This window comes from Oncorhynchus keta, chromosome 35 (genome assembly GCF_023373465.1).
Source record: "Oncorhynchus keta strain PuntledgeMale-10-30-2019 chromosome 35, Oket_V2, whole genome shotgun sequence".
Lineage (NCBI taxonomy): Eukaryota > Metazoa > Chordata > Actinopteri > Salmoniformes > Salmonidae > Oncorhynchus > Oncorhynchus keta.
The window spans coordinates 57,425,978-57,441,190 of NC_068455.1; the positions used below are offsets into that span (position 1 = coordinate 57,425,978).

A 15,213-nucleotide genomic window follows, 5' to 3' on the forward strand; every position below is an offset into this window, starting at 1 on the left:
TCTACTCCATTGCCATTTTTTGGTACCCATCCCCAGATCTGTGCCGAATCCTGTCTCGGAGGCCTATGGACAATTCCTTCATCCATTTATTTTGTATTTAACCATTATTTTAACTAGGCAAGTAAGTTGAGGAACAAATTCCTATTAACAATGACAGCCTAAGAACAGCAAGGCTTGGTTTTTGCTCTGACATGCACCGTCAACTGTAGAAACAGCTCAAGGATGATCAATGGAAACAGGATGCACCCGAGCTCAATTTCAAGTCTCATAGCAAAGGGTTTGAATACTGATGTAATTGTGAAATTTCAGTTTGTTATAAATTTGCACAAATTTTTTAAAAACTGTTTTGCTTTGTCATTATGGGGGTATTATGTGTTGATGGATTTAAAAAAAAATATCCATCAATTGTAGAATAAGGCAAAATGTGGAAAACGTCAAGGGACCCAGATTCACAAAGCATTCATAAGACATTTCTTCTTAACTATCATGTTTTTCTTAACTATAGACTTAATAAGAAGAAAAGTTAGCAAAGTTGGTATTCCTCAAAAAAGTTGTTGAAAAATGTATTGCACTAAGCAAAAAGTTAAGAAATTCGATTCTTGAAAATAAAATTATTGGAAATATTCTTAATTCCAAGATAGCAAAACCCTTGTCTTAAACTTAGGGCAGTGAGAGAATAAACTCATGAAAGCAAATTAACATGTTCTTGCATTTAAAATAATCAATACTGAAACTGAGTAAGTTTGTGTGAATTAAACATGTTTTAGCAACAAAGGCCAAAAGTGTTTTCCTGCGATTGCATATAGAACTTTTGTGCATTGACTTGTCAGAATACTTTTCCCTCTATGGCTCTAGCAACTTGAATGCATATTGAGAGCACAGGAGCCTGCCAAGGGTAGGATGGCTCATGATAATGGCCGGAATGGCATCAAACACATGGAAACCATGTTTGCTGTATTTGATACCATTCCACCCAATCCGCTCCAGCCATTACTACGAGCCCATCCTCCCCAATTAAGGTGCCTCCAACCTACTGCGCTCGAGTGGAATATTTATCTTGCAACACACAAGCTAACTAGGTAAACTATTCTACTATTGGGCTGTCTAAATTTTAATAACATTACATGGCAAAAATAGTAGCACTGGAAAGTTACATACTGAGTGATAAAGTATAAACTTTGAATTACTAGCTACGATTAGGCTACATACCGCTGTTTGAGTTAAGCGCTGTTTTGGTGCACATTATAGACTATTTAATTCGCTTCATCTGAACATCAGTGTCATCAACAATCATGCATGTCAGGTCAGTGCACACAGCGTAACAGAGAAAATAAAATATTAGAAAATACATTTATTTGGGAATACATTTTGAAGAACAGACATGCTTCTGTCTGTATTAGGCTATGTCATCTCCAAACCAGGAGTGACTAGGAACTTTAACTCCTGCTAGTCTCACAGGTAGGCTAACCAAATAAATTCAAACCAACTGCCACCGCCGCACACCTGCCGGCTGAAGCTAATTGGCGAAAGAAGTTGGAAAGCTTGCTAGCTCGTCTAAGCTACTTCAAGGCAACAAGGTTTCGCGTTATCTAGAAAGGTGAGTGACTAATGTTTTGGCAGGGTGGAAGTACAAACGCTTCCCAAAACGCACCAAAGCACGCCTCCGAAAGCCAAATCTCATTCTGTCGCATTTCCTAAAGAGGAGAATTTAAACCGAGGCTAAATTAGGAAATTCTTTAAAAGAACAGAACAAAATCTGACAGTCCACTCTGAACACTGTTGGGATAATTTATAGAGTATTACACATTATGGTTCCAACCTGGTTTATGAGTTTAGCGATTTGAGTTCAGCCCCTAACAGAGCTGCTATACTGGGGGTGTAACGAAAGTAGACCGTCATTGTAGGCATTTAGCTGTTACAGAATGTATCCTGGAGAAAGCTTGAGCCACTTTATCAAACGCTCTCACGGTACCTTTTAACTAAAGGCGATGTGGACGATTAAACTACGGAAAGCCATTCGTTTTGAGTGGAAGAGGAGTGAAATTGGGCAGGGAGCGTTGGGCAATGTGAGCGTGAAAAGAGCGGGACCTTAGTTGGGGAAAGATTAACTTTATGCAAAAACTCTTAGCCTGAGTATTCGAAGGCTTATTTCAAGTTTGGGCCTGCCGTACATACCTACATATGCTACGGTCACAAGACGCAGGCCTTCTTATTGTCCTTAGAATTGCTAAGCAAACAGCTGGAGGCAGGGCTTTCTCCTATTGATACATTTTTATGGAATGGTCTACCTATCCACGTGAGAGACGCAGACCCGGTCTCGACCTTTGTCTTTATTGAAGACTCACTCATCTCTTCAGTAGGTCCTATGATTGAGTGTAGTCTGGCCCGTTCCCCTCTCCATTAGGTTCTCTGCCTCTGACCCTATTACGGGGGCTGAGTCACTGGCTTTTTAATGCTCTTCCCTGCCGTCCCTAGGTGGGTTGAGTCACTGACGTGATCTTCCTGTCCGGCTTGTCGTCTCCTCGGGCTCGTGCTGTGGAGATCTTTGTGGGCTATACTCGACCTTGTCTCAGGATTGTAAGTTGGTGGTTGAAACCCTGACCTGTTCAACGGATTTGCTACCTTGTCCCAGACCTCCTGTTTTCAACTCTCCCTCTCTGTACCGCACCTTCTATTTCAACCTCTGAATGCCCAGCTATGAAAAGTCGTGACATTTACTCTTAATACACTGACCTGTTGCACCCTCTACAACCACTGTGATTATTATCTGACCCTGCTGGTCATCTATGAACGTTTGAACATTTTGGAGAACAATCTGGCCTTAATAATCGCCAACTGGCACAGACAAAAGAGGACTGGCCACCCCTCAGTCTGTTTTCTTCCTAGGTTCCTGCCTTTCTAGGGAGTTTTTCCTAGCCACCGTGCTTCTGCATTGCTTGCTATCTGGGGTTTTGGGTAGGGCTTCTGTATAGCACTTTGACACCTGCTGATGTATAAAAATTGCTTAGTAAATACATTTGATTGATTACGCAGCACTATTGACAATTTAATCTCACTATAGCTTCTAGACCCTAATGGATTGGCTGTTGATGCCTAGCATGCTTGCTAGCACCCAAACAAGGGCGAAGACAGCGTGGCGAGGCAAAAATACAAGTGCTAGTTAATCCCCCCGTCAGGTGTGAGCTGCACATCAATTTTATTAAACATGCTGCTCACTCATCCAGTGTAGCAGCTCTGTAAGTACTGCGTCTTGCCATAATGATGCTCTTGGTTTTTATCTCCCCCCTCAGGTCTACAAGGGCATCTTCCCATGTGCCTCCGCACATCTTGCCAAATGAACATACCTTTACAATAAAGACAAGGTTCAAATCTCTTCGCGCCGCTATTCGGTTTGGGTTTCCTTTTTACTTTGAGACACCCGGATCCCTTATTTACGACGTTAGTGTTGTGTTGGAAATTTCCCTTGTTCCTCAGTTTCTCCAGCAACACTTTCCTCTGTCTTGAAGCTATGTCAAGACTTAAGACATAAGCAATTTCAGCATTTTCCTTCTCGTGCTGTTTCAAGTGGCGGGAGATCTTCGATTGGGGCTCTCCACATACAAAACAGTAATTTACATTGCCTTTACAGGGGCCATTTTTTCTCCCTCTCTTCCTTCTTCCGGAGTTGTTCATGTTGTCAAAGTCCATGGACTTGTCTAATTGGGTGTCCATGACCGCTGCTGCACCTGGTAGCTTCACACATTTCGGGACCATGATGTTGACTGGTGAAGTCAAGAAGTGGTTTTCTTCAAAGTTCAAACAACTTTCTGGTTCAAAACTTCCAAATGCACAACTTTTCTCCACATCACAGGATTCAGTGGTGTTCTGGTGCTGTGGAGAAAGACCAAGAGGAACGTTTGTCACACTGTCTACACATACATTTCCATATACTGAAGTTGTACCTGATACAACGCATTTGAGCCCAACACAGCACCTTTCCATTAATTACCATATACTAGTCTGTATTCTGTTTGTACATTGTTCATTGCTGGCAGCACCTATTCACTTGATTCTGAATAATCAGCCTCTCAGGGCTTGACCGATCAGAAGCATCATTTTTCTTCTCACATTCTGAGTGCAACGAGCAGCCCCCCCATCTTATACCACAAATAATGGAAAGAGGTTCATTTTGATGTACCTGGGTACCAGCATCTGATGAGTCAGCAGGTTCATCTTCTATGACTGACTTCTTTACACAAACACTCTGCCTTTTCTGAGCCGAAACAGTCTTGACCTGTGTGTTTGACATATTACATGTTAGTTTTCATTTGACTTTTTCCATGGCACATGCCAATGCTTCTCTGTAATGGGAACACATTCGCTCACACACACGCTAAGGTACTAAAGAAATAAAACCGAGGCACTAAGGATTTTGAGGTGTATATATATTTATTTTCATAAACTTGATTTAATTTAACTTTTATTTAAGCAGGGAGTCATGCTGATATCATGGTCTCTTTTGCAGCTGAGCCTTGCATGATAACATCAATTACACTGTATACACACACATCAATATACATAAAAAGCTAACGAAAGCGTATGTGGTTACCTCATACAACACATAAGCCAAGTTACATAACATTGTTATAACACTAAACCCATCCATCCCCTTACAAAATTTGAAAAGCATTTATCTGAATAGTTCGCTTCAAAAAGTTTTAATATTCATAAAATGTAAATACTAAAGATATGAACTGCCAACACTAACTTCAGAGAACACAGCACAATGGCATCTGGTTACATACTGCATGCAGATTCTCCTAACCACACTGGACACCAGTCAACACGGAATGTTACACGTCTTCCTTAACTTCAACACAAACACGAGGAATTCTCATGAATGTAAAAACACTGTCCTAACAGTAGAGGACTCCTGCAATATCTTCACTACCTCTTTGATGTGATTCTATTTCCTGCCAACCGCCGGAGCCAACAACGGGCCCAATTTGTGCTGATTAGGATATGACCGCCATTCTCTGCCAGCATCTCTGGGTTTCTGCGCATCACAATGTCTCGTGTGGCTACCATCAGCATGGACGGGCTAACCTGACCTCCAGCTCTTTTCCTCACCATTACGAAGCGAGTAATCTCCTCATCAAACATGTCTGTTCTGAATGGCCTCAAATGGGGTAGGTCTTCCACTTTCTGGACACCCATGCTTTCGACCGTCTGTTCGTAGCTGATCCTCATGGACCTCACAGTGTTGGGGCTGATGCGTCTTCCCAATTCCTCAGACATCATGGCTGCGGCCATCTGTGCACCCACCTCCATGCACATCCGCGCAATCTTGGCCCTTTGCTCGGGGGTGTACCTGAGGTAGGTCCCTCTCCTTTGCGGGTGCGGTTGAGTTCTTACTCTTCGGCGCCGGCGCAGATTTCGTAAGTCCACAGAGCTTGACTGCCCAGGTGTAAGCCACTGTGGAGAGAGAGCTATGTTTTTCAATCAGCGTGTTGGAGATAAATCAAATAAAAAGTGTCTGTTTGTGCGCATCAATGGTGTGTGTAGGTACCGGAGCTGAACCATAGATCCGTGCTATCCGGGATCCCTGGGACATCCCTACCCCATTGATGTGTAACTTTAAAAATGGTTAGGGTTATGGTTAAAGTCCACCAATCTGGTTTTAGACTTGGGCATAGCACAGTTTCAGCTGCTACTCTTGTTTTAGATGTGTTAAATTGCTTAGATCATAAAAATCACTGTGCTGCCTTATTTATAGACTGTTCGAAGGCCTTTGACAGTGTTGACCATCGCAATTTAATTCAAAGGTCAACTAAAATAGGCCTGTACCAGGCTTCTTGCAAGTGGTTTGAGAATTGTCAGACAGAACATTGTAATTTCTGATGGTGTTAAGTCTATGTTCCTGGATATTAACGAAGGTGTACTACAGGGTTCGGTACTGGGACATGTTCTCTTTACATAAATAATATTGGTCTGTTAACTTGTAATATTAATCTGTATGCAGACTATAATGTAATGTATGTTATTGCCCCAACTGTAGACCAGGTGTTGTTAGAGCTGCAATCTGACTTTGTTGCCTCACAAAATGCCCTGGTTGGCCAAGATTAAATATGTTGTTCTCTAATTCTCGCAACAACAACAAAAAAAATCAGATGGACTACATATAGTGTACAAAACATTAGGAACACCTTAATATTGAGTTGCACCCGCCCACCCCTTTTTCCCTAAGAACAGCCTCAATTTGTCAGGGCATGAGCTCTACAAGGTCTCGAAGGTGTTCCACAACGATGCTGGCCCATGTTGACTCCAATACTTCCCACAGTTGTGTCAAGTTGGTTGGATGTCCTTTGGGTGGTGGACCATTCTTGATACACACAGGAAACTTTTGAACATGAAAAACCCAGCAGCGTTGCAATTCTTGACACACAAACGGGTGTGCCTGGCACCTACCATGCCCTGTTCAAAGGCACTTAAATCTTTTGTCTTGCCCATTCACCCTCAATGGCACATACACAATCCATGTCTCAATTGTCTGAAGGCTTAATTGTTCTTTAGCCTGTCTCCTCCCCTTCATCTACACTGATTGAAGTGGATTTAACCTGTGACATCAAATGATCATAGCTTTCACCTGGATTCACCTGGTCAGTCTGTCATGGAACGACCAGGTGGTCTTAATGTTTGTACACAATTTATTTATTAAATGGTTCTCCTATTGATCGGGTTCCCACCTATGAAAATCTGGGCTTTTGAATTGACTAGGATTTAAAGTTTAAAAAACATACCGATGAGCTAGTTAAAAAGCTAAGAATTAAAGTGGGCTTCTTTAAAAAAACATTTTTTAGAAATAGGTCTTGCCTTTCCCTAAACAGCAGGAAGCAGATTGTACAGTTAACTTTTTATTAAAGAATAATAAGAAAATTAGGGTAGTGACGTCCCAAGGATCCCGGATAGCACTGCCCCTGAGCCATAGGGCAGACAGAGCTTCCTCCATCCCACTATCAGATTAGGGGTGTGGGCAATTTATGTTTTGTTGACCCCCCCCCACACTTTCTAATCTGAAATCACCATCACCCAACTTCTCATTTTTACTGATAAAAAAATAGTGAGCTTGTCCTGACACTATTTATCTTTAGAAATTAGCCTGGTATTAGCCAGTTAATATAACAAAGCTTTGGATTTTATGGGGTCTCAAAATCAAATGGTTATACCGTTTGGAATTTTATGCTTTGACCAATGAATGATACCATGCTCAGCTCCAGAAAATGTTGCCGTCTTAACCTGTTCCGGTAAAAATGATTGTTTAACAAAAAACGACCAATACTATTTCTTATGGCGAACCTGAGATATCTAACTAGAATCTTACTGAAAGCCCCAATCTGCAGTTGGATGTGAGTTTTGTCCACGCCCCTAGGCTACACAACTCCGGTAAAACACAATTTCCTACAGTGCATTTGGTAACAATTTAGTTTATTGACAAGCAAATTACATTGCTTGTCACTAAACTAATAGTCTGATTTATGACATTGTGAAAGACATTTTATAAGCATCTGAATGTTAAAGATGCCACGCAGATGTATGAATAGCCTATTGGAACAGGGATAGGCCTACCTCTCGTTGGCTCAAGCAGCTGTCTCCCGAACTGTGCACACAGTTGTTATCTGACAGTCATACAGTTACAAGCATAAAAGTTCATAGGCTACTGAACCGAAGGAGGGGAAGCATCAACTCAGTCACAACAGATGAGATATTTTCAGAATATAACAGTGACTAAAAAAACATTAGTGAACCGGTGATTCACAATGTTCAATCGGTTTGGCTCCTCTTAAAACATTCGAACCGGGGGACCTGTACATTTAAGTGAATTATTACATCCCTACTGTTCTTGCCATCATACTCCTTCCTCCAATTTCACTTCTGTCAACTCTGAGTTTGCGTTACATCCTTTCGTTTTCTTTCCCATTCATTGTCAAAGGCTCCGAGTCTGTTGTGAATGGAATGTGAACTCAGTCAAATGAAGTAGCCAGAGAAGGTATGAGACTTATCTACATAAAAGGGATATTTTACTCAAAAGAACCATGTAGTATTGTTTCATTAGTCCCCAAATGTTTTTTGCAATGCCAGCAGTAAAGTTAATATCTAAAAGTGTTATCATATGATGCACTTGTGTCATCATCACATTTTGCACTTAGAGAAACATTTTCTAATCTAATTCTGTGGCTGTAGGTCTCAATCGGACACTCCCAACCGTATCAACAGCTTCTGTATGTAAAGCTTACATGTCTTTACCAGATAAGGACCTCTGCTTTAGAAAGAGAACTGACCTGTCGATGGGTCACCGATGGTCCTGCAGAGTCCTCCTTGACAGCATCTCTGTCTCGCCACAGGCTTTGGCTCCACTCCTTGCCATACACCATGTCCACTTTGGGACATGGCTGCTCACCTGCAAACAGAGACACGAGCTTTGTAAGTGAGGTGTAGGACAGTTTGAAGTACATTATTTCAAATCATCGACAATGGGACCTGATACAATCTGATGTAACAACACTTTCGACATGAGGCAAATGTGAATTGTCACCTTCTGTTGAAATTCCAGCCTGTGGGTCCTTCTTCCTATGTGTGCCTTCATGCCCCGCTTCATTCTTAATGACAACGATTTGAATCCCATCCCTCTCCATGGCTGCTGTAGTCTGAATCAAGTACAGTGGAATGAAGTCCCACATGTTTGCATACAGACCATGAAAGAATATGCACATGGGATGCGAATTATGCATCTATGTAGTCCAAGTCCGAGATTATACTCTTATAAACGTGAATTTCTGGCGGCCTTCTTCCGTTACATAGCTCATCAACACGGGCGGTCGCTCGGTCTTTCATAAACACACGCTGTAATATGGCGATAACCTTATAAACAGGTGTGTATCAATTTAACCTTTTGTTTATTGGATATTATTTCTAGCTGGTATGAAAAATAAGGTCCTTGTGCTTCTAAAACAGTACAGTACCGCAAGCAATGCGTCAATGTTCAGATTGAGTGTCGGGGGCTCTTAAACTCTTAACAACTCTGCACAGTCCGACTTGTGTAATAGAACATAATAATGATCAAGGGCTATCTAACTAGCTAAATATATTAGGTGACAGACTGCTGTTGTGACATTAGCTTGGTAGCAATATTGGTTAGACAGCTAGCTACTTGTACCTCGTCCATGGTATGAGCAGATTGTTGCAGCCATGATGATGCATTGTCCTCCTCTGAAGAATTAGGAGGACCAGCAGCATCTCTATCTCTTTTGGGGCTGACGCATCCACCTGGGCCACAAACAGAAGAAATAACATTAGCAAGCGAACTTCAAATAGCTAGATGCTGTCTCTTGCTTATCCATATGCACTGTCCAGTTTAACGCCTCCATCATTGCAAGCGAATAAGATAACGTTAGCAAATTGTCCTACCTTTACCGCGAGCTGGAGTTTCAACACAACGATAACACATGGAACATGGTCGATTTCCCGCTGTCCACAGTTCTGCTTCCAAACTCTGTAACTTGTTTTTGTTAGACTCGTTCTCAATTTTCAGTGCTTCGTTCTCAAATTTACTCTTGGACACCTCCAGACGAAGTTCAACGGCGCTATCCTCCACAATTCGCAGTAGTTCCACGACCGCAATTTTAACAAGCGAGTTCAAAACAGAGGTTAGCTGAGTTTGTAAATAGTCACAATTCGCCATGGTCGTCTCTTTCTTTATACAATGGCAAGTATGTGAACGTGCTAAGTAGTTTGAAGGTGATAGTGCTAGCTAGCACCTATGCGAAGCTAGCCACAATAGGGGAATTTGCTGTTCGTTTAAAAAAATAAAAGTCCTTCATTGAGGGGTAACTCGATACTACAAAGGTGTTTTGTACACTCGGTGTATATGCATCCATATTAAACAGGAATTTAACCTGAACAACAATATAAACGCAACATGTAAAGTGTTGGTTTCATGAGCTGAAATAAAATATCCTAGAAATATTACATATGCACAAAAGGCTCATTTCTCTAAAATGTTGCACACACATGTGTTTACATCCCGGTTTAGTGAGCAAGATAATTGCCTTTTGCCAAGATAATCCACCCCCCTGACAAGTGTGGCATATCAAGAAGCTGATTTAAACAGCATAATTGTTACAGGTGCAACTGGGGACAAAAAAAGGCCACTCTAAAATGTGAAGTTTTGTCACACAACATAATGCCACACGTGTCTCAAGTTTTGAGGGATCATGCAATTGGCATGCTGACAGGAATGTCCAACAAAGCTGTTGCCAGATAATTTAATGTTAATTTCTCTAGCATAAGCCACCTCCAACATCGTTTTAGAGAATTTGGCAGTACATCCGACCGGCCTCACAACCACTGACCATTTGTAACCACGCCAGTTCTGGACCTCCATCTGCGGGATCATCTGAGACCAGCCACCCAGGCAGCTGATGAAACTGGGGAGTATTTCTGTAGGTAATAAATACTTTTTGTGGGAAAAACTCATTCTGATTGGCTGGGCCTGGCTCTTCAGTTGGTGGGTCTATGCCCTCCCAGGTCCACCCATGGCTGAGCCCCTGCCCAGTCATGTGAAATCCATATATTAGGGCCTAATGACATTTATTTAAATTGACTGATTTCCATCTATGAACTTGTTGCATGTTGCTTTTACATTTTTGTTCAGTATATATTAAATGAATACACCATTATAATATTATTAATGCCTTTCTCTCCTTGCAGGGGATTAGACAGATGAACTGCAGCCCCCAGTTACCCAAGCCTCAAAACCAGAACCGTGGGGAGACAATACTTGTAATTGTAAGAAATATTAACTTATTGGCTTTCCTGTATCTGTGCATGAGTCTTTAGAACACAGTCCATTGTACAAAATAAGTCATCCCCAAGTGGGGTACATAACAAGGGGAGGAACCTCAAAAGCTTGTTTAGTACATGAGGGAAAATTTAGTCCTGACAACCACCGGTTGTTGTTTTTACACAGGACAGGAGTTTACAGGTATTTGTTCCAGCCCTTCACTAACACTTCAATCAACTAATTGTGAACTCAATTGTAGACCATGAATAGTTGACCAAGGTGTATATACTGAACAAAAATATTAACGCAACATACAACAAGTTCAAAGATTTTACTGAGTTACAGTTTATAGAAGGAAACTAGTGGAAGCAGAGAGAACAGTCTATGACTTGAGTGACTGGAATCTTTAATGATTTTCCGGAACTTCCTTTCACACCGCCTGAAATAGAGGTCTTGGATGGCAGGGTGCTCAGCCCCAGTGATGTACTGGGCTTTCTGCACCACCCTTTGTAGCACCATGCTATCGAGAGCGGTGCATGATTTGTACACCAAGAAACCTGAACCGCTCAACCAGCTCATCTGCAGCCCCAACAGTGTGGATGGGGGCGTGCTGGGCCCTCCGTTTCCTGTAGTCCACGATCAGCTCCTTGGTCTTACTGACATTGAGAGGTTGTTGTCCTGGAACCACACTGCCAGGTCACTGACCTCCTCCCTGTAGGCTGTCCCATTGCCGCCGGTGATCAGGCTTACCATGTTGTTTTTAGCAAACTTAATGATGGTGTTGGAGTTGTGAGTGGTCATGCAGTTGTGGGTGAACAGGGGCTATAGGAGGAGACAAAGCACACATCCCATGTTGAGGGTCAGAGTGGTGTAGGTGATGTTGCCTACCCTCACTACCTGGAGTCAGCTGTCAGGAAGTCCAGGACCCAGTTGCAGAGGGAGGTGTTCAGTACCAGGGTCCTAAGCTTGGTTTCGAGCTTGGAGGGGACAATAGTTTTGAACGCTGTGCTGTAGTCAATGAACAGCATTCTCACATAAGAAGAATACCTATCTTAGTGGGTGAGGGCAGTGTGGAGTGCAATTGAGATTGTCCTATGGATCTGTTGGAGCAGTATTCATATTGGAGTCTAGGGTGTCTGGGATGATGGAGTCAATGTGTGCCATATCCAGCCTTTCAAAGCACTTCATGATTACAGAGTGCTACAGGGAGGTTTTTGGGAACAGGAATGGTGCTGGTCAGTTTAACACGTGGAGATTACAGACTGGAACAAGGAAAGTTTGAAAATAACCATGAATATCCCTGCCAGCTGTTCTGCGTGTGCTCCGAGAACGCGCTCTGGAATACCGTCTGTCCTTGCGAGTGTTGACCTGATTAAAGTCCTTACTGTTGTTGGCCTTGCAGAGTGAGATGACCCAGTCCTCTAGGTCGGTGGGGACCCTCACGCGCATCGACCCATTTTTAACCTATTGTCGATGAAACCCTCTTGGGCAAACACGTGGGGGCCGTGTGGGGTACACAAACAAAGATTGCATTCATAAGGACAAATGGATTGAGAAAGTTAGGTCGACGCAATGAAAAATATACTTCATTGAACCATCCTACAGCATGGACTGTCAATCATACATAGTATGCATGTGTTCAGATGATTTTCCAGAGTTTCATTGATCTCCATATATTTCTGTAAACACAAGTGTATATACTTACTCTATCAGAAGTTCTATAAGGATACTTGGGAGATCTGGGAAAAAAAGCATGCATGAACCATATTTTATAGTTTGCTTTGTAGATTCGAGCCATGATTTCAGGGAACAGAACCAAAAACATGAAAATAAAGAAATTATTTGAGGAACAGCACCCAAACCGAAACACAAAAGTGATCTATACTGTTCCAGAACAGAACCTCTATTTTAAAAGCATGGGAACCAGTTAATGACGTTAATTTACATTCAGGGCATTTTTTTCTGTCCCACAAAAAATTAGCAAAAAAAAAGCACCTATGCAAAAGCCCTCACTCTGTCAAAAACAATTTTTATATCAAAGTACTACCTTTGATTTGACAGCCTACACATGCGCAGTTTACCGTTAGACACGATAACGTGTTTTTACGCATGAGTTTAGATCGGGGATTTCAATTTATGCTTATCGTCATACTGTTCTGTTTTTGGCTGTATTCTTTCTAGTCAAAACCCTTCGCCGGGGACCATATCGCATAACATATTGCGACATGAAATGTAATTATTACGTGTATTTATTCACTACAGAATGTTAAAGTTTAACAAATTACAAATACATTTTGAATTAACATGTTTAATCACTGGTGACATTTATCAGCCAAGCTAAGTTAGCTTACTTGCTAGCCAACATCTGACTTGATAGCATTGTGTCAATTGTGAAGACACTTAACAGTTGTATAATCCTGAATTTGCTAGCCAGCTAAAGACAAATCTAGCAAATCGTTTTTTTCAGGGACAGCTGGCAACTGATGTGTTCATTTCACTCCATGGCATCGGCTTGGCAGGACATAACAGTCATATCCTACTGGTTTTGAGGTACGATGTTTTAACATTTGAGTAAAAACGTAGGAAATGCAGTTGGCTGTGTTTGGTTCAATCGAGGCTTGCTAGCCAGCCAGCCAGGTTATTTATGCATTCTTATGTGATCGGTAAGTACATGCATGCAGTGTCTGTTTGCTAATTTTCTTGTTGTCATTTTCCCCTCTCAGCTCGTGTTGCACCATTGCATATGAAGATAATTTTTTAAATTATCAATTAAAAATACATCGGTGACAACTTGATCAAGCCTATGAATATGCAAAACTGTTTACAGAACCATTGCACATGAATAAAGGTAGTTGTGGTTCTCACAACTTGAACCAGCACTCGAATCTGAGCAGTGAGTTTAGTCAGGAGTTTTTTCAGCAGTGTGCAACATCCCTATGTTAGATAGAGAATAAAGTGTGGATCTACTTCTGTCATACAGAATTGTCAGCTCATTCTAAAATAAAGATGTGGGTGATTTGTGTCCCAGGGTGTATGTGCAAGTTTTTATTCCTGCCCAGCACAAACACCTTGTTCAACTATCCATGGTCTACAACTGAGACAACAATGTTGGAGGTTCATCTCCTTCATTTGTCCCCCACTTGGGGATGACTTATTCTGTACAATGGACTGTGTTATAAGGATTCATGCACAGATACAGGAAAACCAATAAGTGGTAATATTTATTTTAAAAATGACAAGTGTTGATGTCTCACCATTCTCCTGGTTTTGAAGCTTGGGCATCAGGGGGCTGTAGTTCATCTTTCTAATACCCTTCAAGGAGAGAAAGGCAATAATAGTACAATAGTGTATTCATTTAATGTAATATATTATTGTTTTATATGCATGCAAATAATTAAATTGGACATGTTATCCTTTACAATATGCCAGTGATGGTTTTGTATCCAATGCATTTAGCTTACATTAGGATGAAGTGGCCTAGGCCTTCTAATCGCGTTATATTGCATCATATCGCCTAGCAATATTAGTTATCAATGCATGAGTTGAATATAAACCAAGCAATCTTGACCATCAGTCATTTAATAATATGAATGGGTGTTATAGTATGATTGTATGCAATGCAAGCCTGATCATTAGAAATTAAACACCAGCAGTCCTAATGCATGCAATATTAGCTTTACAGTAAAACACGACAAGTCTGGCTATTTTTCATTCTTCAACAGTAAGCAAAATAGCTTATCTATTTGTTAAATGTTTAGCTTCAGCCTCTGTAACATGCATGTAACTGCAAGCAATACCTGTCATACATTCACAACAATGTAGCAGGAGGCCAACCAATATGCAAGTAAAGGACCCCACATAAAATAATTATTCTGGTCTGTGTCAACTTAATACACTAACAGGTACTGAGAAGATCGATTCTGTTACTTGTTATTCGTGTTAAATATTCCCATTCCTCCCTTCTATCTTGGGACTGCAAGGCCTGGCACACTTCAGAATCATTTTGGTAGCTCATGTTGACCAGCAGTGTGTGCCACAAAGTATTTGACTCTAACCACAAAATCAAGTAAATTAGGGTAAGGTCACTGGTAAAAAATGCCATTTTACAACCTATGTGTTGTTATAATTCTGTTTGCTTTATAACTTGTTAGTTCATATGCCTTGTCACTGTGATAGGCCAAGCAAATAAGAAGAAACAGTGACAGAATAAATTCAACCACATCTTTGTTTCACCACAAAACCTGAGCAAAATCTGTCCGGTGAAGTCCACAAAGCATATTGCATGTAACAACAGTTACATGGCCTACAGCATGGTCAAGCAAGTTAAATGTAACTAAATGTAATGTAATCTCCAAAATAAATTATTTATCATGAGAGGGCCCTAAACAATAATA

The 15,213-nt window shown here is 41.3% G+C and overlaps 1 protein-coding gene and 1 long non-coding RNA gene across 3 annotated transcripts; one reads left to right on the plus strand and one right to left on the minus strand.

Annotated features, from left to right (window-relative positions):
• Nucleotides 1–3,172: 3,172 nt before the first annotated feature.
• On the minus strand, nucleotides 3,173–10,489 carry LOC118368679 (uncharacterized). 2 transcript variants are annotated; one of them, XM_035752972.2, is made up of 6 exons: nucleotides 9,445–10,489; nucleotides 9,194–9,303; nucleotides 8,573–8,684; nucleotides 8,319–8,437; nucleotides 4,178–4,273; nucleotides 3,173–3,870 (listed from the first exon to the last, which is right to left on the minus strand). In XM_035752972.2, exons 1-6 carry the CDS (start codon nucleotides 9,716–9,718, stop codon nucleotides 3,217–3,219), a joined length of 1,365 nt encoding a protein of 454 aa, XP_035608865.1. In that variant the 5' UTR covers nucleotides 9,719–10,489; the 3' UTR covers nucleotides 3,173–3,216. The 2 variants fall into 2 exon arrangements, with proteins under 2 accessions (XP_035608865.1, XP_035608866.1); XM_035752973.2 differs by lacking the exons at nucleotides 3,173–3,870; nucleotides 4,178–4,273 and adding an exon at nucleotides 4,384–5,454 and having other exon boundaries at nucleotides 9,445–10,458.
• A 2,069-nt stretch (nucleotides 10,490–12,558) lies between these two features.
• Nucleotides 12,559–13,841, plus strand: LOC118368680 (uncharacterized). The gene is made up of 3 exons (XR_004822402.2): nucleotides 12,559–13,051; nucleotides 13,287–13,369; nucleotides 13,543–13,841. It is a non-coding gene; the product is annotated as an uncharacterized LOC118368680 (long non-coding RNA).
• The last annotated feature ends 1,372 nt before the right edge of the window (nucleotides 13,842–15,213 follow it).